At 40.8% G+C, this 25,541-nt stretch overlaps 3 protein-coding genes across 6 annotated transcripts; 1 reads left to right on the forward strand and 2 right to left on the reverse strand.

Moving 5' to 3' along the window:
• Positions 1 to 519: 519 nt before the first annotated feature.
• Positions 520 to 8,281, reverse strand: dcun1d5 (DCN1, defective in cullin neddylation 1, domain containing 5 (S. cerevisiae)). 3 transcript variants are annotated; one of them, XM_063205570.1, is made up of 11 exons: positions 8,179 to 8,281; positions 6,297 to 6,353; positions 5,994 to 6,036; positions 5,791 to 5,899; positions 4,981 to 5,072; positions 4,682 to 4,752; positions 3,987 to 4,078; positions 2,893 to 3,001; positions 2,401 to 2,505; positions 2,049 to 2,151; positions 520 to 1,299 (listed from the first exon to the last, which is right to left on the reverse strand). In XM_063205570.1, exons 4-11 carry the CDS (start codon positions 5,859 to 5,861, stop codon positions 1,244 to 1,246), a joined length of 699 nt encoding a protein of 232 aa, XP_063061640.1. In that variant the 5' UTR covers positions 5,862 to 5,899; positions 5,994 to 6,036; positions 6,297 to 6,353; positions 8,179 to 8,281; the 3' UTR covers positions 520 to 1,243. The 3 variants fall into 3 exon arrangements, with proteins under 3 accessions (XP_063061640.1, XP_063061641.1, XP_063061639.1); XM_063205571.1 differs by lacking the exon at positions 8,179 to 8,281 and adding an exon at positions 7,890 to 7,976; XM_063205569.1 differs by lacking the exon at positions 8,179 to 8,281 and adding an exon at positions 6,956 to 6,974.
• Positions 8,282 to 8,749: 468 nt separating this feature from the next.
• Positions 8,750 to 22,932, reverse strand: eif2a (eukaryotic translation initiation factor 2A). Of its 2 annotated transcripts, none has more exons than XM_063205558.1 (15): positions 22,832 to 22,932; positions 21,597 to 21,666; positions 21,142 to 21,213; positions 20,932 to 21,050; positions 18,471 to 18,570; positions 16,737 to 16,819; positions 15,932 to 16,005; positions 15,682 to 15,826; positions 14,997 to 15,113; positions 14,329 to 14,570; positions 13,636 to 13,968; positions 12,628 to 12,741; positions 11,995 to 12,114; positions 9,693 to 9,758; positions 8,750 to 9,479 (listed from the first exon to the last, which is right to left on the reverse strand). In XM_063205558.1, exons 1-15 carry the CDS (start codon positions 22,887 to 22,889, stop codon positions 9,414 to 9,416), a joined length of 1,779 nt encoding a protein of 592 aa, XP_063061628.1. In that variant the 5' UTR covers positions 22,890 to 22,932; the 3' UTR covers positions 8,750 to 9,413. The 2 variants fall into 2 exon arrangements, with proteins under 2 accessions (XP_063061628.1, XP_063061627.1); XM_063205557.1 differs by lacking the exon at positions 22,832 to 22,932 and adding an exon at positions 22,367 to 22,462.
• A 20-nt stretch (positions 22,933 to 22,952) lies between these two features.
• On the forward strand, positions 22,953 to 25,048 carry serp1 (stress-associated endoplasmic reticulum protein 1). Its single transcript, XM_063205583.1, has 3 exons — positions 22,953 to 23,047; positions 23,511 to 23,583; positions 24,132 to 25,048. Exons 1-3 carry the CDS (start codon positions 22,964 to 22,966, stop codon positions 24,170 to 24,172), a joined length of 198 nt encoding a protein of 65 aa, XP_063061653.1. The 5' UTR covers positions 22,953 to 22,963; the 3' UTR covers positions 24,173 to 25,048.
• The last annotated feature ends 493 nt before the right edge of the window (positions 25,049 to 25,541 follow it).

The following is a 25,541-nucleotide window of genomic DNA, read 5'->3' on the forward strand; positions in this document are numbered from 1 at the left end:
TACTGATGTTATTTAAAAAAATAATCGAGAAACGTTTCATATTTTTAAGTATTTTCACCTCTCCATAAAATTCTCAAGCACCAATCGCACCCAGGACATGAACTGATCAGAAAATTCAGATCTGGCAGGTGACTGTGCCGTCATAGGCCAAGAACAGAGAGACTGAGGATTTTCTTTCCTCAAGCCATTTGTTTGTTAAACTCCTTATGATTGGCCTGAGCACACACACACACACACGTACGTGTGTGTGTGTGTGTGTGTGTTCAGACCCAAGGAGGAGTTTAATTCTTCTGCATACCTTTTCATAACATGTGACATGAAAGGCTCCATGTACATGATGAAAACATCCTTGTATCTGATAACAATATCTAAATTGAAAAGGCTATGGAAACCACACCCCCTCTTGAAGGACACCAATATCTACCACGTTTCAAATTATGTTTTTGTCACATTAAATCCTGATTACATGTTTTGCATACTGAATGTATTCATTTTCTCTCCATGTCAATAAATACACCATTTGAAACAATTTAAGTCTTTATTTTCATTTGAAAACACTATAAACAAGGTAAGACTCAAAAAAAGAAAAAAAAAGAAAACAAAAAAAAAACAATATTACAGAAACAAATAAATTCCCCAGTAGATCTTACAACACTGGCTATGTAACCATTGCAACAATATGCAAGACATACAAAAAAAATAGCAGTTTGTCCTGTTTCGAACTTCTCTCTTTTTTTAGATGAACACTGAAGAAGTCTTTTAAGAGCACAGTTTCCTCTTTGTCTCTTCCACTGACATGAGACAGACAGAAGGTGAGGTGTGGGAGGAGGTACGTGCTGTGTGATTCACTTAAGTAAAGTTATGTCGTCTTTCTCTTTCGTCTTTTTTTGTTGTGGTTCGGAAGAGAGGAAGGACATCCCTCCTTATATGTGCTTCTGGTAACACTTTACTTGACGCCGCTGTCATAAGCATGCCACTACAGTGTCATAATAGTGTCATGGCACAGTTATGCACGTGTCATAAACATTATGTCCATGTCATAGGTTGTCTTTGCCATAACCGAATGTCACTTAAGGCCAACAGTCATAAAATGTTTATGACACGGACATAATGCTTATGACTTATCTATGACTGCATCATGACACTATTAGGACACTGTAATGACATGCTTATGACACCAGCGTCAAGTAAAGTGTTACCGTGCTTCTTCTCCTCGCCAAGCGCTCGGTGTGTCGTCGGGGTGCTATAATGCCGACCGGGCCTTCTGCCACTCCACGAACTCATCCAGCAGCACAGGCCCTAAGGGGTTAAAGGTCAAATACACAACAGCTTAGGTTTAGCACAGGATCCAGGCCAGGCCTGATGTAGCGATAGCAGCAGCAACCAGGCTAGTTGGGGAGTAGTAAATGGTGATTCACATCAAGAACAATAACTATTATAAAGATAACTAGACATCAGTTCAAACATGCAAACAATATGGATTGAATTTATGGATTGACAGAATATGACGAAAAAGGACAACATTACTGCCTGCTTGTGGGTGTCACTGAGCTGGTGGGCATCAAAACCATAAGCACCGTTGTGAATATTGTTGCATTTCAACATTACTTAACCAATAGCTTTTTAACCTCCTCTAAGCAACATTGGTCCCCTACATTTCCCATTAGACTAAATGGAGAGCATATTTGTGGAAATATGACACTTTATTTACCAGTGTTAGTTACCTAGTAGCTTAGCGTTTGCTGACCATGCCAGCGACAACCGCTGAAGCAATCAGAGAAAAATAAATCGAGGATTTCCACATTAAACTGAGTAATTAATGATCAATATGACAGCTGGGAAGTCCATCCAGCTATTCTTGTGTGTGCGTGTGAGTGATCAAAGACTATGATATGGCTATTGATATGGTTTCTGACTTAAAATCAATGCATGGCTGATGCCTTTTGGACTTGAAATGGAGACGAATCTCACAAGTGAAGTGCAACAAGATCAAAATAACTTTATGAGCAAGTTATGATGATGATGATGATCATGCATGTGACACTTACAGGCTCCGTCCTCGTCATAGTTGCTGAGGTCTGCGTTAACAGTGCGACTGAACTCCAGGACATTGTACCACTGGTCCTTGTTCATGACTTTATACTTAGATTGCTGTGGAACACATACATGGAAAAAAAAACTCACTTAAACAATTGCTCACCAACAATCAAACCTTTAAACAACATATCAAGTTCTCTTTTATAACAACATGTTTTTGTAAGTCGCTTTGGATAAAAGTATTTGCTAAATGTAAAGCTAAGTAATGAAGTAATGTCAACACTGTATTACACAGTAATAATAATGTAATGACAACTTTGCACCAACATGTAGCATGCGGTGTGCTACACAAACTGAACGTACCTCCAAGAACTGGTGGAAGACGGGGAACAAGGGCCACGTCCTTCCCAAGATTAAAGCTAGCATTGATTTGGCCGTGTCCATATCCAGACTCCTCTGGTCTTTATCCTTATGGGAAGAAAACAAATAATATGGGCAGAGATTCAGTGGACACACAGTATCTGCAGTGACAAAATGCCTCCAATAAATGGACCAACAAAAAAAAGTATAATTGGGAAGTTGAAGGTTTGAATTCCATATGAGCGAACCATATATGTAAGAGGAATTTGGGTGGGAGAATAAGTCTCAATAAAAACATAATTCTAACAAAAAGCATAAAAATTCCATTCACAGCCTAGGTCAGGTGCTACTAACTGTAGAATCACTCACGATACAATTATTAAACACACAATACTTGCAATTTGAAAATTGCAATTTACATTGACTCAAAGCACATTTCAAGCCTTTCCTGGGCAATTTCTGTAGCTATAACTACAGAACCCTATGAGTACTTACCCTGGCGAAATCGAAGGCATATCTGTAGATGTGCCTGAACACTGAACTGTCGTTGAGCTGAGACCGCAGGTAATCCAGCTTGCTTTGTAGCCTCTCTGTGCAGTCACATCTGTGATGGGGAGCAAAGAGCAATGGATTAGAGACATGCACTCACGTGAAACGCACTGTACTGTCCTCGGGCCTATACTACAGAGCTGGTTCAGGATAAATTACGGTTAAATTAAGAGGTAAATCATCTAATACAAGAGCTTTTATTGAGAAAATGAGGACTCCAGGCTCTTCTATTAGATGATTTACCTCTTAACATAACCTTGACTTATCCTGAACCAGCTTTGTAGTATAGGGCCCTGCACTGAAGACTGCGCTGTGCATTGACTTAAGGCAAGAAGATGCTTGGCTACGGGACTTAACTTTGGCATACCATCCATGTGTGAACGAGTGCATATACTTTCTGCAGAACTACCAGAACAAAGTATTTTTGGGGGGCTTTACAAGCCTTTATAGTTTTTTTTTTCTCAGACAGGACAGTGAAGTAGAGACAGGAAGCAAATTGGGAGAGAGAGATGGGGAAGGCCCAGCAAAGGACCCGGGTCAGGAATCGAACCTGGGTCGGCCGCATAGTAGATGAGTGCCCTACCATATCAGCCACGGAAGGGCCACTGTGTACAATACTTGAGGGATCATACTGGGTGCTGATAGTCAACAAGGCTCATTAATAGTTTCCACCATTGTTTGACTGTACCACGACCTCAACACAGAAGTTTGGAAGATTGCCTCTAGAGGTTGTGTCAATATTGTACAGTGGGCACGTGTCTGCTAACCTTGCTTTCAAGTGCGCTACTAAGAAGCACAAAATGGACATAAAATTCGTGCTAGAAATTTGCACACGCACGTGCTCGCGCACACACCCTGCAGAAAATATTCCGGCCCTTAGGGCCAGGGATGCATTTCTCGAAACCATAGTTGCTAACTACGCTAGCTACTTTGTTGTTTGCCATGCAATTTCCCATTGGTAACTTCCCAAGTTGCTAACTGGCAAACAACTACACTTTTGAGAAATGCACCACAGAGCAGCAGGAGAGCCACCGACTTACTGCAGCGAGGTCATGCCGTTCATCCACTCCTCTTTCGTGAAGAAACCCATATTCTCTGCCTCCAGTTTCCAGGCCAATACCAACATTACAATCTGCAGATGCAATTAGCAACATCAAGGTTAGAAGGCTCCGTAGTTCTGGTCTGTGAGCAGCAAATTGTAAAACACTAGTGTTTTAATAGCCTGGGCTTTAAAGATGCTATACAGAGCAGTGGTTCCAGGCCTGTGGTCCGAGGCCCATTGGTGGGCCCACAAAGGTGTTCAAATGGATCGTGAAATTGCTTTAAAAAAAAAACTATACTGGTCCAGTATGTTTGTGTATGTGGATTTAATAAAACAAAGTGAATGTGTCTTTCAAAGCAGAGGGATAGCCTGAACATTGCCAACCCCACTGGCGTTTGACTATTTATTTGAGTCATATTGTTTATTGGATCAAAGGTGGGCCGCAAACATTGGTGAGATTTTCAAGTGGGCCACAAGTTGGAAAAGGTTGGGAACCCCTGCTATAGCATATGATGAACAACTACTTCAGTAACTTGGAATGGTATAGGAAAAACAAAATGTAAGGTGAATAAAAGATCAGCAGGTTTTCCATGAAAACTGACTGATATTTAGTAATTTGTTTGTTACTGCCATGTGCATTATGAGACATGCCTAAATGTGCTTCCTAATTTGAGGATGATCAAGAAGACTTACATTTTCTGGCTCCACACCGATATCTTCACAAAACTTCTCCATCCCCTCAGGCCCAACAATTTCGTCAGAACCTGAGACGACAAATTATTCATAAACACAGGTCAAGAGTTGAGCCGTTACACAACTCTAAATACAATAAACAAGAGGAGCCAATTCAGATTTCTCTTTCATCTAACATCAAATCAGCAGCTGAGGGTTTGATAGCTAAAATGCTCACCTTAAGAGAATAATATACATTTTGAAAGTAGTCAATCCCACATTCGTAAGTCATTTATGAATCCCATATTGATTGTTATTACCTGTATATTCATAAAACCAGGCCAGGCACTTCTTGCTGGAAAACTGATCCTCTGGGTTTATCAATCTAGTTGACGTTTGAGTTCTGCAATAACTACGAAAGAAAGAAAAGAAAGACATTCTGCATAAATATGCCATCATCACATTTAATTATTTACAGACCATGGACATCACCACATACCCATTGGACAACAATGCCGCAAAGACTGGATCTCATCACTGTCAAATGCAAGGCCCAGGGGCCAAATCAGTACAATAAAATTATGTGCAGGCACATTTAAACTAATATGATGGGATGGGATTGTTTTTTTGTTTTTGAAATATTGAGTTTCATCCCAGACTATGATTCTTGCCCACTGTGAATCTGAGTTTGACACCCCTGCTTTAAGGCAACAAGGCTGGAAAAACCGGGGTCTCATCACTCTGGGGACTCACTAATTCAACGCCCTTTCGGTACTTACCGCTTACGTCATACGACCCTAAACCTAACCTAAACCTAAACCCTAACCCTAACCTTAACCCTAAACCTAACCCTTACCTTAAACCTAACCCTTACCTTAAAACCTAACCCTTACCTTAAGCCTAACTCTAACCTTAAATGGCTTGTTTGAAAGGTTTGATTACCATGTGAAGTACCGAGAGGGCGTCAAACTAGTGGGTCCCCATCACTCAGTCTGTCATGTCCAATGGAACACCCACATGGTGAGGAGGCCAGCAATGAGGGCCAATGGACTGACATCACCAATAGATACAGTCTTTTCTGCAAAGAATCACCATTATGGTTGTTTTGTATAAAACCCACACACATTTACCTGGTTATTTTGCACTTTCGAAGACCTGAGTCGTCTGAACCAGAGGACTTTCTCTTCTTCTTCACAGGCATTATGGAGTCACCGAAAGGGTTGGCTATTCGTGCTGGATCTAGAATGTCAGGAGAACATGTCATAAGTGGGGATGTTTCGTGAACTCCATATTCCTCTCTTTACAATGCAAAAAAAGGGCCAATCATACTTACCAATGAACCTACGATCGCCGTACCCATTCAAGTCTACCAGGTTCTGTGAGCAGAAAGTGGGTTGAGGTCAATTCCTGGATTTCAGCTATAAACACTGAACCCACAGGAGCAATTGGTGCTAGATTTTAATTATACAGACAGGACAAGCCATAAGTCTACACTTGCACATGAACGTATACAGAGATGTTGACTTAAAAACTTGCAGAATATACAACACAAGTGTACCGTACAATAAACCAAAGTACATACACGATACAATAATATGCCTTTACGTATTCATTATAACAACTAAAAAACACTTACGAGTCGGTCCAGCGTTTGGGATACCTTCTTAATATCGGCCAGGCCAAATAGTTTTTCCTGTAGCAAAACGAAATACAGTTTATTGAATTGTGCGCCACGGGAATTTGCTGTAATGCGCCAAAATAGGCGTTTCCTAATATCCAAGAATCGCCTCCATTCGCACAACAATCTGTATCTGCGACAATTACAACATGCACTTGCACCGAAACTCAACTGAAGAATACACAGCTAAAAAACAGCTGCCAATTAACGTACCGATAGCGCGTTCAGATGCTTGCAAGCTACGATGAGAGTCACAGCTAGGGTTGCCAACTGTCAATGAAAAAAATACGGGACATTTCATCGTGCCGGGGGTCTGGGGGTCGTCCCCCAGAAAAAATAGCATTTCTTAGATGTAATTTCTTACATTTTAACGTCCTGTGTCCCGTTTCAGTTCAATACGGAACCCGTACTTTTATCTCTAAATACAGGACGATTCCGTATTTCAAGGGACGGTTGGCAACCCTAGTCACAGCTATGACATGAAATGTTATGACAGGCTAGAGCACGAAGGACAATCATTACCGTCGTTTAGGAGTACCCCGTTGCAAGATAATGGCAGCTTCATCTTAACTACATCGTATACACACAAGCAGTCTGCAAGCATACGAAATATGCACCATGGTTTGATGAAAGGTCCTGCAGAGAATCACGGATGGCTGCCCTTGCCGTGAAGTAGCTACAGACAACTGCGTCACTGAAATGCACTGAGCTAAGTGAGCAGGGTGACGCTAGCTCCCCTCACCTGCTGACAAGATGGAAATGAAACTATGAAATGGAGTGTATAGAGCTCTACCCTGAATGACTGACACAATTCCTCGTCCCAACTTAACATGTGCACGGTAAACTTCCAGCAGCCTGGTAAAATATACATCTAAATGGAATGCCAGAGGTCTAGCACTAGACTCTACCCCGCATCAAACATTTGTAATATCAATCTAAATATACATATTAATGTGTCACCCTGTCCCTGTTCTATGACACAATAAGAGATACTTAGGCAAACTGCAGTTCATGTCGTGTGACATTATTCAAGTAAATAAAATAAATCTGTGGTAAAGAAGTCACCGCAACCACTACTGAAACAGGCCACATAAATGATTAATGACGTTTCATCCTTTGTGGTTCCCTATGTTTTAATGTTGCTCTGTGATGAATTCTCTTTATTTTGTTCATCAGACATCAGGAACATTTCACAGGACCGACCCACAAGCTGATGACCAAGAAAGGGAATCCAGATCTTTCATGACCATTTCAGACACACTGTAGTTAACCCACAATCGTTACAGCGACCTTTTTTTTAACAGCACAGCCACTACCGTAAAACTGCGTAGAATCTTAAATGTTACTAATCCAAATGGATATGGAAATGTAACTGAACACCATAAAATAGCAGGCCCAAATCTGGCCATCAGAATATTGGGTTACGCGCTAGCTTGGCTAATTGTTCACATACGCTTTCCCACACATAATACGCTGGCTAACATTATCTTTCCAAACAAATCTGACCAAAGAACTTTTGACGTTTGCTAAATACCTAGCTGACGTCGTTACCTTTAGAACCCCAGATAGACGAGCGATCAAAGGACGGCCACAGATTACTTCAGACACCAAGGCTCACATGTAAACATCCTAGCCAAGTCAACTTACAGAAAACGCTTAAAATAAATATCGTCCGGCACGTTAGCTATGCTAGCTGCCGTTCTATGTTAGCTAGCGGCGTTACCTAACCGGTTGACATGCAACTTATTAAGGTTACTACTTCCCGAATAAATGAACTGTACATTTCTATACAGTTAATTGTATAAATATATGATAATGGGAAATAAAGGGATTTTCAAACCTTGAGTTTTAGGAGTGATTTTTAAATTGTTCAGAGAAATCAGTTCACGGCGACAGCTTCACTTCAACTGATGTGAAAACAGACAGGCTTGCTAACAACAATGTGAAGCGACGACATAAAAAGTCGCCTGGTATCACGTCCGGAAACGTCATACATGCGCGACATTCTTTCTTGCTGCTTCTTTTTTCTTTTTTTGGTGGTCTATTTAAATGACAAAATTGTTATTGCAGCATAGATAATAACTGCATTGCAACGCAGTAATTGTACCTCAAAAATTCTGACCATAATCTTATTTCATGTAAAGGCATGATCATTTAATTTCATCTAGTTTGTGGGTAGATCCCCATGCTGAAGATGGCCATATTTTTTTTTAGCCTACATAATTAGAACAAACTTCAACAAAGACATGGTTATTAATAACAGTGTCCAACAATTTATAATTGTTACATTGTCTGCTGATACTATAGTTTTGAAACTTTTGAAGCCTGCACAGTTCTTAATTCTAAAATTAAAAAAGAAAAGAAAGAAATTTGTGAGAATGACAAAATGAATAAAAGAAGTAGCCTAGACATTGCTTCCAAATCACCACTTTACTCTCAATCAAAATTTCACATTTGATTATTTTTTTCCTTTTTACAGAAATAACTAGGTTACATCATTCGACAACTGATTAAAGCAGCATCTCCTAGCAACAGAAGAAGGTTGTCAAATAAATGACAAAGAGAGTCCTCAATTATATGCTTTGCTTTTTTTGTGTTTGTTTACTTGCAACATCATTTCAAAATACATGCATGGGTGTGATGGGACCTTAAAACACTTTTATTTTGATGAAACCTGGATGAAACCAATTTAAATTCATAGCTCATTTGATGTTGACAAAATAATTTGAAAGCAAATTATATTAAATTCAAACAAATCAATTTTTTTTTAAAGAAAAGAAAATTCTGTGTACATTTTGAACGGGCACAGCATTGCTTGTCAGCTCTAACAATAAAAATAGTAGTGCTTAAAAAAAGAAAAAAGAAAAAAATAAGAAAGAAAAAAAAATGTTGGCAGACTTTACTGCCTTCATCACCTGTACAAAACATTGCATAGCAATAATGCCTTCAGTTGAGTGGATTTGTAAGAAGACCTCACCATGTCAAAGGCAACAGGCTTTAAGCTGCAATGTGTTACTCCTAAATTGTATTCACCACTGATGAGAAACTTCCTATTCCCAATAAGTGCCTAAGACTTCACAGTCCAAGTTCCAGGTCTTCTAGTTCTTTCAAAAGCTGGGCTTCCTTTTGCACTTTGTCAAGCTACAGGGAAATGAGAAACATGTTACAACATATATGCTGCAACACAGAAAACAAAACCTCTAAACATTAACACAAATCAATATAACCAGCCAAATTAATAAAATCAACGTAACAAGTACATGCTATTATTGTACACAAATAAAAGGAAAATATATATATATACATTTAGTACATATCCCTCTCAAATACAACCGCCATTGATAGCATATTTACCTGATTTTTCTGTAAAGGTTTGCCCGAAGCTTGTTGCTCTTTCAACTCTTCTATTGCTTTCAATTTCTGTACAAACACAGGAGGGTCAAAAAAGGTTATGAAGGTTAGGATGCACTTATGGATGGTACTACAATTGATGACCCACCCTCCAATTTAAAAATCCCATTCGCAAGCTACATGACATGAGAAGTTAACGTCACATTGCCGTTTCCACAGAACAATGAAAGGGAGAAGCTGTGCAATCTCGTACATGTGATGGCCATAGCCATCTTGGAGCATTTCAAAAAAGGGAGAAATCCAGGCAACTCAAGGTGAAAAAGAGGAAGTCCGTTAAAAAGCCTTTATTGTCTTAGGGCTAAAACATGATTAAAAACGCCAACATGTTTCGACCGCACTGGTCTTCATCAGGGCTTTGTCCACATCTTGGAGCATAGTTGTTTTCCTCTTTCATATTACCTTCTATCATAAAAATGAGGCCTATTACAGCTTGGTCAATTTATAGATTAGGCGTAACATAGTAATATGCCTTTGGTGTTTTGTTTGGGACCGCCCTCAGAAACGTGATGTTTCACCTCAAGGGGTTATCCCTTCATGAAGAAATTGAAATTAAAATATGGTTAATATCCCTGCTTGCACGAAAAAATACAATACTCATTTTTTTAACTCTATTAAACCACTCCCTCGGGCCTACTGTGGTTCTAACGGTAGGGCACTCGTCTACAACGCGGCCGACCCGGGGTTAAATTCCAGCCCTGGGTCCTTTGTCGGCCCTTCTCCGTCTCTATCTCCCAACTTGCTTCCTGTCTCCCCTCCACTAGCCAGTCATGTAAAAAAATAATAAAGGCTTAAAAGCTCAAAAAATTCTCAAAATAAATAAATACGAAATAAAAAAATAAACCACTCCCTCCACAAGCATGTAACCCATTCACCAACAACAATATTCTAACATGTGCCTCTGTATGCAGACAACACGCCCAGACTCTAAAGTCCTCAGGATACGTGAAGAAGAGTGTTGTGTACAGATCCACCTCCAGTGATCCAGAGACAAAGCCGTAGCTGCTGGTTCCCCAACACAACATCTTGCCAGAACTAAGCTTTCTGGATATGAAGTGAAACATCTTACAACAAGCGCAATCAGAGATGGCAATCTGGCCCGCCCAAAGCTAGATGCAAATTATATCAAGAGCCATATAGACATCTTTATACAGGTGTAACCCTTAAAAGTTGGTTACCAACCATAAGACACTCCAGTTCAGACGAGGCGAGGAGACACGGGTTACAGTTCGAGTTGAATGTTTATTTCGGCTGACCACAACACTTACATCTCAAAACAATCCCTGAGGTAAACTGACCTGCCGGATCCGGCCGGTCCCCCTTTCTAAACGTCCCCCCTCCTTAACATTCCAAAAGGGAACCTTCAACGATAAAGGTCCAATCTATAACTGATAGTACACCCGTAGCAGAACACTACAACACCATATTGTGAACATAAATAACACAAAATAAATACATGTAATATGGAAAAATAAAACACACATAGAAATATCATTGGATGTGGAATTGTACTGTTACACAGGCATACAGCTCTAGAGTGCAAACCAGATTCCAAAAAAGTCGGGACACTTAGTACTTTGTGAATAAAAACAAAATGCTGTAATTTTCCCAACATTCAATCTGTCAATAAGATTATCGTGTAAAGACAACGTATCAAGGATTGATCCAAACTGTTGGAACATAGTAGCTTATGTAGTTTGCCACCATTACATGACAATATCCAAAATATAATGGCTGTGTATTTATAATTCAGAATTCGTTCAGCATTCACATGATTAAGAAGATCATAACCAAGGCACTACTGCACCCCCATACCATAATGTATGCTGCCTTATAAAATGACCACTAAATCACGTTGAATAATTAGTCTTCTGTGAAGCTCGGGTGCAAGACTCCACGATTTTAAGGAATATTTCAGATTCTTAATTTCACATATGTTAACTCTCCACATGATTAAGAAGACCAAAAATACCATACTTTCCAATTATTATTATTACAATACACTTAGCTGACGCTTTTTTTAATCCAAAGCAACTTGCAGATATCACAGGCTATTGCTTACAGTCTCTGGAGCAATATGGGTCTTAGGTGCCTTGCTCAAGGGCACGTTAGCCATGGATGGAGATGCAGGGAGAGGTAAGCGCGGGATTCGAACCTGCAACCTTGTGATCTACAGTTCCAACTCCATAACCATTACACCACGGCTGCCTAAATATACAATTATTTAGTTGAATTACGTTCAACTCACCTTCTTAACGTTTTTGATCTTCTTGTCGAGTTCGGGGTCCCCTGAGGAGGGCGCCGCTGGGCCGGCGTTGGCTGGGGGAGAACTGGGCTCCGGCTCCGGCTGGGACGGCTGCCCATCAGCCTTTAGCAACCCCATAGAAAACAGGTGGAGGAAATCATGATCAGAAAGACAATGCGTTTCAATGCCACACATTTCATGCACCACATGCGATACATTTTAATTTAAAACAATACTATGTAGATTTAGTCATCTATCACACTACAGGTGTGGACAGGTAATATCCAAAAACTATCAAGACTGTGGCTAGAATTGCTGTACCATCAGCCTTCATCCCCGACAGAAAACAGATGTAAGAAATCATGGAGAGAAAAACAAAGCAAAAGAGACACATCTTACTTATAAGCAATATCGAATGTATCAATAAATACTAAATAATATGAATTTTGTTTTTGTTTTTAGTGGATCATCTAAAAAACATATTCACTGTAGTACATTAATTACCAATTACTAATTAATTTATGGGCATTAGCTGATGTTGTACCACCTGACGTCTGAGCACCAGAAAACATTGACCTGTATACTTTTAATTCTGAAAGGACGAATAGAGAGGTGAGCGATGAGAGGAATGCGCACCAGTTTAGATGCCTTCTTAGCTTCTCTCTTCCTCTGATTCTTCAACGCTGCTTTGGACATTCCCTTTTCCCCAGCGGCTCCAGGCCTCATGTTCTGAGGTGGCTCCTCTTCATGCTGAGGGGAAAAAAAGGAATGAGTTTAGTTGTTTATAAAGAGTGCCATCGATGCACTGACAACACTTTAAAATAAAATTAAAAAACGTTACAAGTACATTCATTTTTGTACTTGCCGATACCAAGTACTGAAGCCGATATTTTTTACCACCAACAACATACAATGCTGAAAATAAGAACAGGGGCCTTTTTTCTGAAATAAGGGCGGTGCGCCCTCATACATTTGTGGATTGAACCTCCTGAGGTCACATTTGAGCATGCACTCACACACACACACCTTTCGAGCATGGGTTGAAACAAATTGAATCAAACTGAGTCACACTTTTTCCATGCTGCTTTGCCTTGTTTCATGTAATAGTAGTATCAGTGCATGGTATCGGCAAGTGTTTGATGAGTACGAGTATAATGAGCAAGTTTTTGGGGTGATACCGATACCAGGATCCTAGTAGTGCATCGCTAATATTGACTTCCCATTTAAGATGTCACACATTCTCTGGTGCAACGTAGATGCAAACTAGAGCTGTTTGTGTAGAATTTGTGTGAAATATTTCAATAAGATTCTGCAACTACTGGAAAAACTACGACAAACTGTCTATAGCTTCAACTTAAGTCTGCAACTTCTACTGTCTCAAAGCAACACAAGCTTCAAAAACTTTATGAACAGCTTGATAGTAATCATGTGTCTTTGTGCAAAAAAACTTCAAGAAGTTCAGGCAATGTGGAACAGTGAAGCACATCCATGTTCCCTGCTTTTACAGAAAACCGTCAACCAAATAATTTCTATATTTGCATTTTGTAATTGATAATGAACAGTATCTCCCGCAAAAACTTGAAATCTTGCATAATGGGCAAAGCAACACAAGGCAGGTCATTACTTGTTTTGACCACCACTCACCAGTTTGGAGGAAGCAGACACAGGTTTGTTGCGCAGGGCGGGCGGCCGGTAGGCCTGGGCCGGCTTGGCTTCCGTGGTGCCCAGCTCGCTGTGTGCCGCCTGGTACTTGATGGGCTTGGTCGGGTACACGCCCGGCGGGAACGTCTGCCAGACCACCTCCCACAGCTCCTGGCCCGCCGGCGTCTCCTGCTTGTGCAGCACGGTGCCCGTGTAGTGCCAGATCTTGAAGCCGTTGCTGACGCGCAGGCGTGGCGAGCAGGTGGCCGTCACAATGTGCTCCCCGTCGGGGCACCAGGAGAAGGAGGTGGAGTCGGCCGCCTGGAGCTTGGACACCTGAAGCAGTGGGAAAATGAACAACAATGAAGAAATGGACTCGTCAGGTGCTCCCTTAGACCTGGCACAAACGTGTGGTGTCAAATTAAAGTCAACATCAAGTCAATAGTCAACAAGAGACTTGGATTTCGACTGTAAAGTGAGATCCTGGGAGAAAACCCTAACCTGATCAGTCAAGGTGGTGGGTGGTGCATACATTCGAATATACATTCAAGGACCAAAAATGCTAATTTTGTGTCATACTTTTGTCCAAAGTTGTATCCCCAATATAAATTTACTTTAAAAGTGTCAATAAAGAATGTAAATTGGTCAATCAATCAATCAATCAATCACAGTGCTTGGGTGGGGTTGGACCCTGACCTGCTTGTACTTGCTGATGTCCCAGACCTCCATGTGTCCCTGCAGGTTGCCGAAGCCGGCCAGTACCAGGATGTGGGCCTGGGGGCTGTAGTAGATGGCGTTGCGGGGGCCCGTGCCGAAGTCGAACACTGGGTCGCACTTCAGGTTGAAGACGGTGGCCTTGGCGGGCATGAAGCCGTAGACGGCGCAGAACTCAGTGGAATTTGGGCTCCAAGCCACGTCGTAGATGGGCCCGTTCTTTGCTGTTGTGGTTATACAGACACAATTGTACATTATGCAAATTATACGGACAAATTCAATTTCAAATCTTGGAAGGACCATCGCATAGAAGGAAACTGACAATAAAGCCGACTTGACAGAGTGCATACTTACAGTGTTTATATAATGAACAGAAAGTAATTCTAAAATCACAGCATTTTTAATACCATGACTACAGTCATTTGCAACCATGATCTTGAACATGTTATTATACAATAAGTCAAGTGTCAAATTTACTTTATTGTCAAAAATGTATGTAACAGGGTTAGCAGAGAAGTTTGAAATTGCATTTGACCAGTCTCCAATGTGCAGTTATTAAATTACAGAGTATGGATAAAACATATGCTGATCTTAAGTGATTAGATATTCAGTAAGAGATACAACAACAAAAGGGGGAAATGAATCCTTACGCAGTTGCACCACAGCACTCTCCCCGTTGGTGGCCACGTAGTGAAGAGTCTGCTCCCCGTAATAGGAGGCTCCTGATTTATCCACATCTACGCTCGCAGTCACCAGCACAGCAGAGGCTACGAAGACACATGGAGATAGTTATAAGCCCCTCAGTCATGCTGATTTTCGCCATGCCAAAGACACCAATTTAGTCATCATTTAAGCGTAATGTAATGTAATGAGCTAAAATCGGGGATGTCAAACTCAGGCCTGGGGGCCAAATCTGGCCCGCAGAGTCATTTCATTTGGCCTGCGAGATCATTTCAAATGTATATTATAGTTGACCCACATACACTATGATTGTATAATGTAACAAGACTTGAACATGAAATTTCGTGTGTCACAGGAATATGAGTAGGCCCTGGTCAATGAAAGAATATGAGTGGGCTGAGACCGCAATCATATAAAACAACAAGTGAGGGCAAATTTGAACTACCATATACGATGGGAAAAAGTGAGTGTGTCATTTAACTATGTTACTTAGTGCATGCATGCACAAATTAAGTCGATTTTCTTTTTCATTAATATTTAATTTGTCCTGTGACTTCATTCCAGATTTAAATTTTGGCCCTCAGTCAATATGAGTTTGACAGCCCTGAGTTAAAATGATCTGTGAGAAATCAGTAGATGAGAAACTTGTTGTACCTTTATTGTTCCACAGCATTGACACTCTGTCTGCTTTGAAGAAGCTCTTATTGGCCAAAGCAGCGGTGGGCCCGCCAAAGTTTGGGTACTGGTAAAGTCGTACAAAAGAAGGACTACCCTTGGATCCAGGAACATACACAGCCACCTGAAATAATTAAGCATACCGGTATGTGTTGTTATTTAATATTACAGATACGAGTTGAAGGAGTAGAGTCACTATAAATTTCACACAAAAAAAATGGATACCTACTTTGTTTGGTTTACATCCTGGTGACAAAGCAAACTCTGATACTTTCTGTAAATGCAGTTTGTTGGCAATGGTTTCTGTTGAACAAACAAAAAAAGTTCCTCAAGCAAACTGATTTGGACTGTGTTGATGGAAAATTGTAAATAGAAAAGGTATGGTTTTAATCACACAAATCCACAAGTATTTAGATAGGGTACAGAATAAAAAAAAGAACCTGTAAAACAACAAATGAAATCCTGCACAGCAAATGGAATAGAACAGTGGTTCTCAAACATTTTGTTTGAAGAACCACCCGAAAAAATATTGAGCCTTCCGAGTACCACCTTGACAACCAACATTAGAATATCGCAGCAAAGGCCTTCCATATTCACTTTTGCCAGTCAATACAGGAGAGGTTCATAATGGCATCAACAGCTAGGGTCACATTCAGTGCAAGTTTGTTTTTAAATTTCTTGCTTGCCTAGTATTATTCTGCATTATGTTTTCAGATTCATACAGGTCAATATTACAAAATGTGAGACCAAAGAGACATTTTCGACTGCAACATCTTGATCAACCTTCAAATCAATGCACAAAAAATAAATTCTTCCAAGTACCACCAGAGATGTCTCAAGTACCACCAGTGGTACGTATACCACAGTTTGAGCACCACTGGAATAGAACAAATAGCAGCTGTGCAGGACTTGCGAGAAAGGAAGTGCTGTGAGTGCTCGGGAGGAAAAAACAACTTTAATGAAAGCTCTTCAGTGTGCAGATTTTCATTTGCCATTTAAGACGGCCCAACACAAGACATCTAAATACCACATACCAAAGTTGTTCTCTTCGAAGAAGTGAAGCTCATTGTTGACATTTCGGCACGCTATGCTCTCATCAGCTGCCCAACTCGGACACCTAACCACATAAGCAAGGATGAGTCAGTCATAAAAAGCTCTCATAAGTGGCGTCATTAGATGAAAAATTTAACAAAAGGAGAAAAGACACAATGCCCCACTCCCACATGTCATACCGTCATTGCCTGCATCATCTCCTTAAATATCGATGCAAAAATAGTGACAATTGAGGTCTGTAGTTTTCCCATATGACTAGTTCAGCATGCTGAGGTGTCAAAAATATGCAGACAGAATCTCCCAAAATCAAACATACTCACCAAACCAATAAACTGAACTAAAGACTTCACTGATTGGCATGAATCAAATTTAGGTTTCTAGTGCTGCTTATGCACTCACCGGCCACTTTATTGGCAACAAGTGTGTCCAACTGCACATTGACACACATTTCTAATGAGCCAATCACATGGTGGCAGCTCAGTGCATTTGGGTATAGACATGGTCAAGACTATCTGCTGCAGTTCAAACCGAGCATCAGAATGGGGGGAAAAAGCTGATTTAAGTGACTTTGACTTTAGTGGCACTCAGATGGGCTGGTCTGAGTATTTCAGAAGCAGGTGCTCTAATGGGATATTCATTCACAACCATCTCTAGGGTTTACAGAAGACGGTCCGAGAAAATATCCATTGAGCAGCAGTTCTGTGTGTGAAAATGCCTTGTTGATTGATCATTCGCATAGGCACACCAATTTCGGACAATAGAAGATTGGAAAAATGCTGCAGCCTATCTGATTATTGTTTTAAAGATCGCCTCTCAACGTAATTTAATTAATATTGCCGTGTTCCCAATTGTTATTGAATGTGTTACGCGTTGGTCCTGTTTTAAAAAACGTTCTGGTTGCTTTGTTTCAAGACGTTTTTGCAAGCTGGCAAGGTGGCTTGTGGAGAAACGAGAGAGTGTTCCGTGTTTCTCGTGGAAATGCGTCTCTGATTGGCTCACTCCTCCTGCTCTCAAAGAAACGCGTCTCTGATTGGCTCAGTCCTCCAGCCTTGGGAGAGAATGTAATGGGAAACAGAGTCGCCACTCCCCCGGATGGTACTGCACTATAGGGGCGCCAACGGAGGCGTGCAGGCTCCATTCAGGGCTGTGCTCTTTCGACAGCGACCCCTAGGCGAGCTGTAGGCACGGAGCAACCGGAGTGAGCAGGCTTTATGTATGAGGCTTTGTGCTGTGTGTGTACCTGAGAGTAGCAACCAGCTGATAGCTAAGCTAAGCTATGTTTCGGACCACCAGACGTTGCTTGTTTTGAAAACAAGCAGAAAAAAATTACTCGACATGTTTTTAGATAAATGGGTCGATATAAACCTTTGTGGGCAACGCCTTCTTTCGACGTGACGAAACACAGAAAGGCTTTCGTGATTCGCTCGTTTCTCTGCATTATTGATGTAAATTGGGAAACACCGGGAAACACAGCCAGGAGAGTTGACGCACCGCTATGAGAGCCTTGCAAGTGAGTTTAACTTGGGGTGACCGTCCGATCTTCGAAAGGAGTGAGTAAAACTGAGTTTTATCGGAAGTTGGCCTTTAAGTAGTTAAAGCAATTCAGAAGGCAAAAAGGGGTTCTAACACAGCACTAGCCAGATGTAGCTTATAAAGTGGCCAGTGAGTGAATGTAATGAATTCATGGACCATGGATTATAGATGCTTGTACTCACCATCCCTGCACTTTCTTCTGATAGAAGCCTTTGATAAACTTGCCACTCTCCATGTCCCATAACTGTAGGTTAGGGTCTCCCTGGGGGTTATCCTGTGTTTCTACAAGTGCATGATGTTAATAATTACACTGCAAATATTTTCCATAAGAGACAGATACACATTTTTTGATCAGACCCACAAACAGGGAAGGACAAATAGGTCAGTTGTGCCAGGCCCAGGGAGAGAGGGTGCCCAGAACTGGGACCCCATCACAGTATTTCATACCTGCCAACCTTGAATTTTTTTTTTGAGTAGCAATTTATCGCGGCGCTGCAATTCACAGCGCAACAAATACCTACAAGTGAGAAAATGTGGTCAGCGCAGCGCGATACCATGGGCCGCCGGCGGGCCCATCTGAGAGGCTACTTTGTTTTGCACACCTTGGGTTGCTAAATGTCAATTGGGGGAAAATATGGGACACTTCATTCAGGCAAGGGGAGTATGGGTCCTCCCCCTAGCATTTCTTAAATGCAATTTCCTGCATTTTAATGCATTTTAGCCTAACATCCAGTGTATCTGGCAATTTCACCAGATTATCTTGCTCTTCACAGTACTTTGAACTACCATACATTATTAAACTTTCATGGAAGATGTTTTTTTTGTTTCACACCATGACACCAATAAAATTTTATGATATAGTGTGCTGGAATTCAGGCCTCTAAATTAACTTTATTGATCACCAGCCAATATGGCTGTTAATCTTACAAGTCAAACATACCACCAGTCTGGCTAGTAAGTTATCCTATGTACCAGCCAAACAGAGCATTTGGTCACTTGGGGGGTGTTAAGGAGCTGGAATCGAGTATGAAATTGAAGCATTTGCTTATTATTTTTTTGGCTGTAGAAGGTACATGTAGGGAAATTTATAATTTGATTATATAATACAGAGGCATTTCAGTGATTTTTATGAACAAAAAGTTGAATTGCAATGATTCTTACATAATTTCCCCCAATATTAATAAATGGTGAAGTCACCTACTATGAAGAAGTATCAGCAGATTGTAGAGAAAAAGATAAAGACAGGTGTTATCTAGGCTAGGATAATATCAGGTTAATATTATTACCTTTGGGGCTAACATCAAAATCACACTTGCATCCATTCAGTACACGTCATGTGGCTCTACTGATGGACGAGGGCTAAATGGCCACTGCTTGGAACTTCCACAGTAACTTTTGAGGTGCATGCACGCTTCTTTTTTTTTTTTTTTTACTTCTCTACATATTGGCCTATCTACCCTTATTTCGTCATGAGTTGGCTATTGTTCAGTGTTCTGCACATACATGATGACAGGATCATATATTTTATTAATAGATTGCCATACGTGATTACGGACAGTTCTAGTCGTGGAGTCATGCATATTTTGGTATGACGCACAAGACCTGTTACACTTGTTCACAGACTGGGCCACGACTCCAGTATTCATATGTCTTTATACGGTGTCATTGTAGATAACGGATGTACTCCGAGCACAACCGTTAGAACTATCGCTTTATTTCCCCCAGTTAAAATGATCCGACGCAAAGGGAACCCGTATTTAGTTCGCTGCTAATTTGTAGCGCAGTAATAGTCAGTCAGTTAGTGCTGCAGTCGACCACATTTTCTCATTCGGAAGTAATCTCGTTTCGGTCCAATATCAAAAAAAGTACCAATAACATATTGCCGTCAAATACGGCGAAACATTGGGTGAACCATTATGTTCAGGACGACAGACCTCGAGCTTTATTTATTTTCATAAGTTTACGGATTTAGCAACTGGACGCAATTCACTATTCCCATAGAGGCTACCTTTCTCAAAGCCCATTTACCTTTGAAACGGTGATTTTGACGGTGCTCACTTGTAAAACTACAGCGACAGCACCAAGATGGATAATATATGATGACAGGAGGAGGACACTTAGGCCTATGTCAGAGATCATAGGAGTAGTCTCTCTGCTTGTGTGTCTTCGAAGCAAACTTTCTATCTGCAGCTGATACCTCGCCTCGAGCGGAGCTACAACAAATGAAGACCCCTAAACCAGCGCTCTGATTGGTCAATATTTTCCCCACACACGTTGTTGGCCAATGGACAGGCCAGCGCGAGACAGTTGCAAGCAGAGCCATATCTACGGCTCTGGCTGATCGCAAGTCTACAGAGAAATGTATAAGGGCCCGTGAATACACTTCGCGCTATTGTTTTTTTTCCCGTATTTTGAAGTGACAGACAGCGCCGTAGTTTGATGTCAAAATCCGTATCTGCTACACAAAATGCGTAATGGTCGGCAGGTATGGTATTTTGTCCCTGGGCTGGCCCAGGAAGCGCTGTCAGCTGCCCTGCTTATGATCTTCGATGTTTTAGCAAAACATAAGAACATTTTCAGTTATTTTCAGATAGTTTTAAATAACTATAGTTTGAAATAACTTTTTAATTCACAGGCACTCACTTGCATACTGTTGCCATGTGGCAAGGACTTTATTCTGAGGCGAAAACTCCAAGAAGGACACCTTAGGGAGATCAAACGTTTGGACAGCGGATCCATCTGAAGTCTTCACGACACTAACCCTGCAAAACAAGCACATGTTGTAGTTACTCTAATCAAAGACGCACAAGCCTGGGCATTCAACTGTATCGTATGTTTTCCAATATTCCTTACTTGTCACCATTGCACCAGCTGAACAGGGATCCATCTTTGCTGAAAGCGACATATTTACTGGGACGAGAATCCCTGCAAAGAAAGAGAGAGAGAGAGAGAGAGAGAGAGAGAGAGAGAGAGAGAGAGAGAGAGAGAATGTTATGGGCAGTTCCATTTCTTTTCCATTCAATTCCATTCTAAATCAACTGATTGAAAATCAATGCAACTGTTCACCTGAGTAGATTGGCCCATAAGTGATATCGTCAAGTGTGTTAGTGTTTAGTAATAAAGTTTAGTCCCCTTCCCCCTCCCTCACAAAACACAACACAACACATACATGTCATCAACTGATACAGGGAGTGGGGAGGTGTGAACTCAGACTGTCATGCTGTTGCAGGAAAGACATTTACTGAGCGTTGCGGCTGCATTTCAATGTCCTCCATTGCAGTAAGCAGCAACTGTATACTCATCAGCACCTTGGGAAAGCAGCGTAGTCCCCACATGATGGTGGTCCCTGCAACAAAGACGTCCCGTCCGAACCACGCACTGGCAGGGAGAAAAATCATGGCACATTATTTGACGTACTAGTTGATTTGGTGTCCTTAACATAAATACTGTGAGTTGTCAGGCAACTTTACATGATCCTTATTGCAAAATGTAATACATGATTGCCATATAGTGTAGCAAGTCAAATTGAGGTGACTTGACAGTATTCTCACTTTTACTAGACTGTTGTACAACATGCTAGTATAAAGTGCATGATTTAAATTGATTGATTTAAGTTTCTTTGTACTCTAACATAAGGTGAAGTTTCCTTAGAAATGACAAATGCATGTTGTTACATTTCCCATGAATGTATGTCTTGGTCTGCAGCTGTTCAGATCTGTCCAGGCTTGGTGCAAATTGACAGAAACCTAAACATCTACCACCATTCGAATTCAGATGACTGATGATTCTTAACTGCCTGTAAAATATACATCGTCGGGAATGAGGCTGATTGCATGACATCAACGTTTTGCTTTTCTAAATGCAGCGCACTTTTTGCATTGCTTGTGACTGCTCTGTCATAGCGTTGGGCTGCACTGAGGCTCCACTGACATTTCTATGAAATCACCTGGATCCCGAAGGACAACATCGTTTTAGATCATCCCCGTTATAGCTGTCGATCTTAAAATGTGATAATACTTGCTAATGTTCTGTCTTAGGCAATGTGTTTGCACATTTATAGTAAAATGAAATAACGCACCTGCGAGCAGAGGTATGGGAGGCGCCATGATGTAACGGAAAAGGAAATACGTAAATGACCACGTGACCATAACCTAAAGGCACACGTATGCATACAAAGTAAGTGCTGACGAATACACTTTATTATCTATGTGTGGCCGATTAAATGAAGTCCAAAAGCTTGGAAGTTAAAATAAACGTCTCACTGAATGTGATAGAGATTTTTGTAATGGAGTATAAAGCCAATATCTGTTCACACTGAACAATCACTTCTTGGGTATGAATTTGGTAAGATACATCCATGACCATGTGACATTATAATCAATTAAATTGAATTGAATTATATATCTTAAATATATGTGTGGAATTAATAAACAAGCAACTAATGATATGATACTAATATTTGATGAATAGAAGATGAATGAGCGGGTGGATTTCTATTCGCCACGACCACGGAACAAGTGGGTGGAGCTCTGTTAGTGCGTACGTAGACATCTGAAGAGAACTTCATCGTCAACTTCATCCCTCGACACACCAGTCTTCATCTTCGAAAGCGGTCACTCCCGGCTGTCATCATCTTCCACATCGGCAAAAAGGATCACCACTCAAACTCGGCAAAATGGTTGCTAAACAGAGAATTCGCATGGCCAACGAGAAGCACAGCAAAAACATCACGCTACGAGGAAACGTGGCAAAATCGACGGTAAGTCCACAAAGTAGCCTACAAACTCTTGAGCGGTCCAAGTAGGTCAGCTAACGTTAGCTGGTCATTTAAACCTAATCTGTATTTAACCATTTCAGACACGAAAAGAGTCCAAAAACGCATTATTTAAACGTATTTTGATTAGTGTAAGCTTCAGGCAGGTACAATCCCGAAAATCTGCCTTTCTTCTACTTCAAGTGGACTTCCCATCTGTTTCACATCTTTCTTGTTTGATTTCTTGTGATTAACCCAGTCTCTCTGGACGCAGAAAATATATATTTGTCCCTTTTCCTGATATACAGCCATATGGCCATCTGTAACCTAGGCTATGATTAGATAATGCGTGCACACATTCGATTGTTTAAATTTGCGTCAGTGCACCGGTGGCACTCCCCTGTAGGTAACGCAATCCTTTACTTTTCACCGTACATCTTGCTTAACTTGAGGCGTTTTGTCTTTACAGAGGGCTGCGGACGAGAAATCTTCCGTAGGACCATGGCTGCTTGCGTTATTCATCTTTGTCGTCTGTGGATCAGGTATGTGAAACTTTGTTACTTTCTAGCTGATTGTATCACCGTTTGTATGTAACAGCTGTGAAGTGAGTCTTGTTATTTTTCCTGATTAATGTCCAGACCATTGCCTTTACCAAGGTTAGTTAGATAGTGAAATCAAGTGCCGCCATCAGTTTATGTAATCAAGAAGACTGATGTGTGTAAACATAACGTGCTTAGGTTAGAACGACATGACTGAAAAAAGATCAAAGTTCAGTTTCACTTGGTAGGCCTATCCACTATCCTTTTTTTTCATTTGCCTGCTAATGGTTGGTCCCGATTGGCTTGACATTTCTCTGAGACATTCACTGTCTGTTTATTTATTTCACATTTCTGGACATTTAGTATATGCAGTGTACAAGACTGTACTGCATGGATGAAAGTTGTCCACATCATACAGTAGGGGGAGTCTCTTCCTTTAAGAACACAAACTCCACACTCCATGTTTAACTCTGCACTAAATGTTTGGATCTCAAACAGCTTTTTTCAATGATTCTCATCTTCCTCCATTGTATGTCTCCTCTCCACCACAGCAATTTTCCAGATCATCCAAAGCATCCGGATGGGAATGTAGAGGCAAGACACCCCAATTCCAGTCTCCGTTCTCTGCATTCCTCCCTCCACCCTTTTTACCGCGAGATGGTGACTCTCATCTTGGCAAGCCTGAAGATCAATCGCCCATTCCTCTCTTGCATTATTTAATCTTCTTTGTTTTTCCGCCTCTTTGTAAGTGCCAAGATGGGTAACTGTAGTTATCGTCTCCTTTGCCCCTTAATTCGATGAGGCATGTCAACTTGACTTCAAAAGAAAAATATTCTTGCCAAAGCCATAAGTTATGGGAATTCAGACATTCCATTTGCAGGACCAAGTTTGCTGCTGAATCTTTGAGTGAAATCGCATGTTCGAAAGAGGATGGCCGAGTGCATGTAATGTGCAGTGCACTCGCCGAGTTAGGATTTGTGCTTTTTACCCCTTTTGTGATTCTTCAGTTGAAAAAAAAAAAAAGATCTCAAGATTCTCCTCTTTATTTTCAAAGATGGACTGTATATGAGATTTTTTTCTGTTGTTGTGTGCCTTTCTGGGGGACCATGTACAGTGGTTTTGACAGCTGTAACAGTGGTATAGAATAGATGAATCGTTAGCAGAAAAAGCTGATCTAAACATGCTGCATTGGTTTTTGTCAGTCCGAATGAGGTACTGTTCCAAGTTGAATGTTGTCGCAAACATTATAGCATCCAACATTGTGCACCTTTTTCTATGCTATGGTTCTACAACCTGATTAAACCAATACATTGGCGGCTCCTGTAATTTTGCAACGAAAGTAAAGAAGAACGTGTCTAGTGGAGTGATGTCCTGAAGGAAATTAGCTACACTGTGTGTGGTACCAGCTAAACAACTACTATGCTGTCAATGTCCTCGATAATGAATAAAAATGTACAAATGAAAATCATCTATGTGTCGTGCTTTGATGATATTTAGCACTGGAATTTTAAACGTTTTAATTACTTGCTATATGTGGTGCCATAAAATCCCTGTAGATAACTGGGTTCATATGTCTCATATCTTTCTTGAATAGCTAAAATAGGCTCTCTAACTAATACGATTGGCTTTTTATTTATATGTTTTTATTTGTAATATCTGATACCAGATATCCCTGTAGGTCAGGGGTGGGGAACATTTTTCATTCAAGGGGTGTCAAATTTTTCCAAGGGCTGTAAAAGTCCTCCAAGGGCCGCACTAGGAACACAAACCAGGATTTCCCCTTGTACTTTAGGCCTATTGAAGGTGCCCATCTTTACAACAGACACCACCTTCTCTAGGTCCCCTGAAATATAACTTAATTGTGTTGCAAATGTAATGTCTAAGATTCCTTTTCAAAACATGACATATTTCATGTGAAGCTGCATAACATAAAATTATATCAGGGGCCGGATAAGACGACC

This window comes from Engraulis encrasicolus, chromosome 8, assembly GCF_034702125.1.
Source record: "Engraulis encrasicolus isolate BLACKSEA-1 chromosome 8, IST_EnEncr_1.0, whole genome shotgun sequence".
Lineage (NCBI taxonomy): Eukaryota > Metazoa > Chordata > Actinopteri > Clupeiformes > Engraulidae > Engraulis > Engraulis encrasicolus.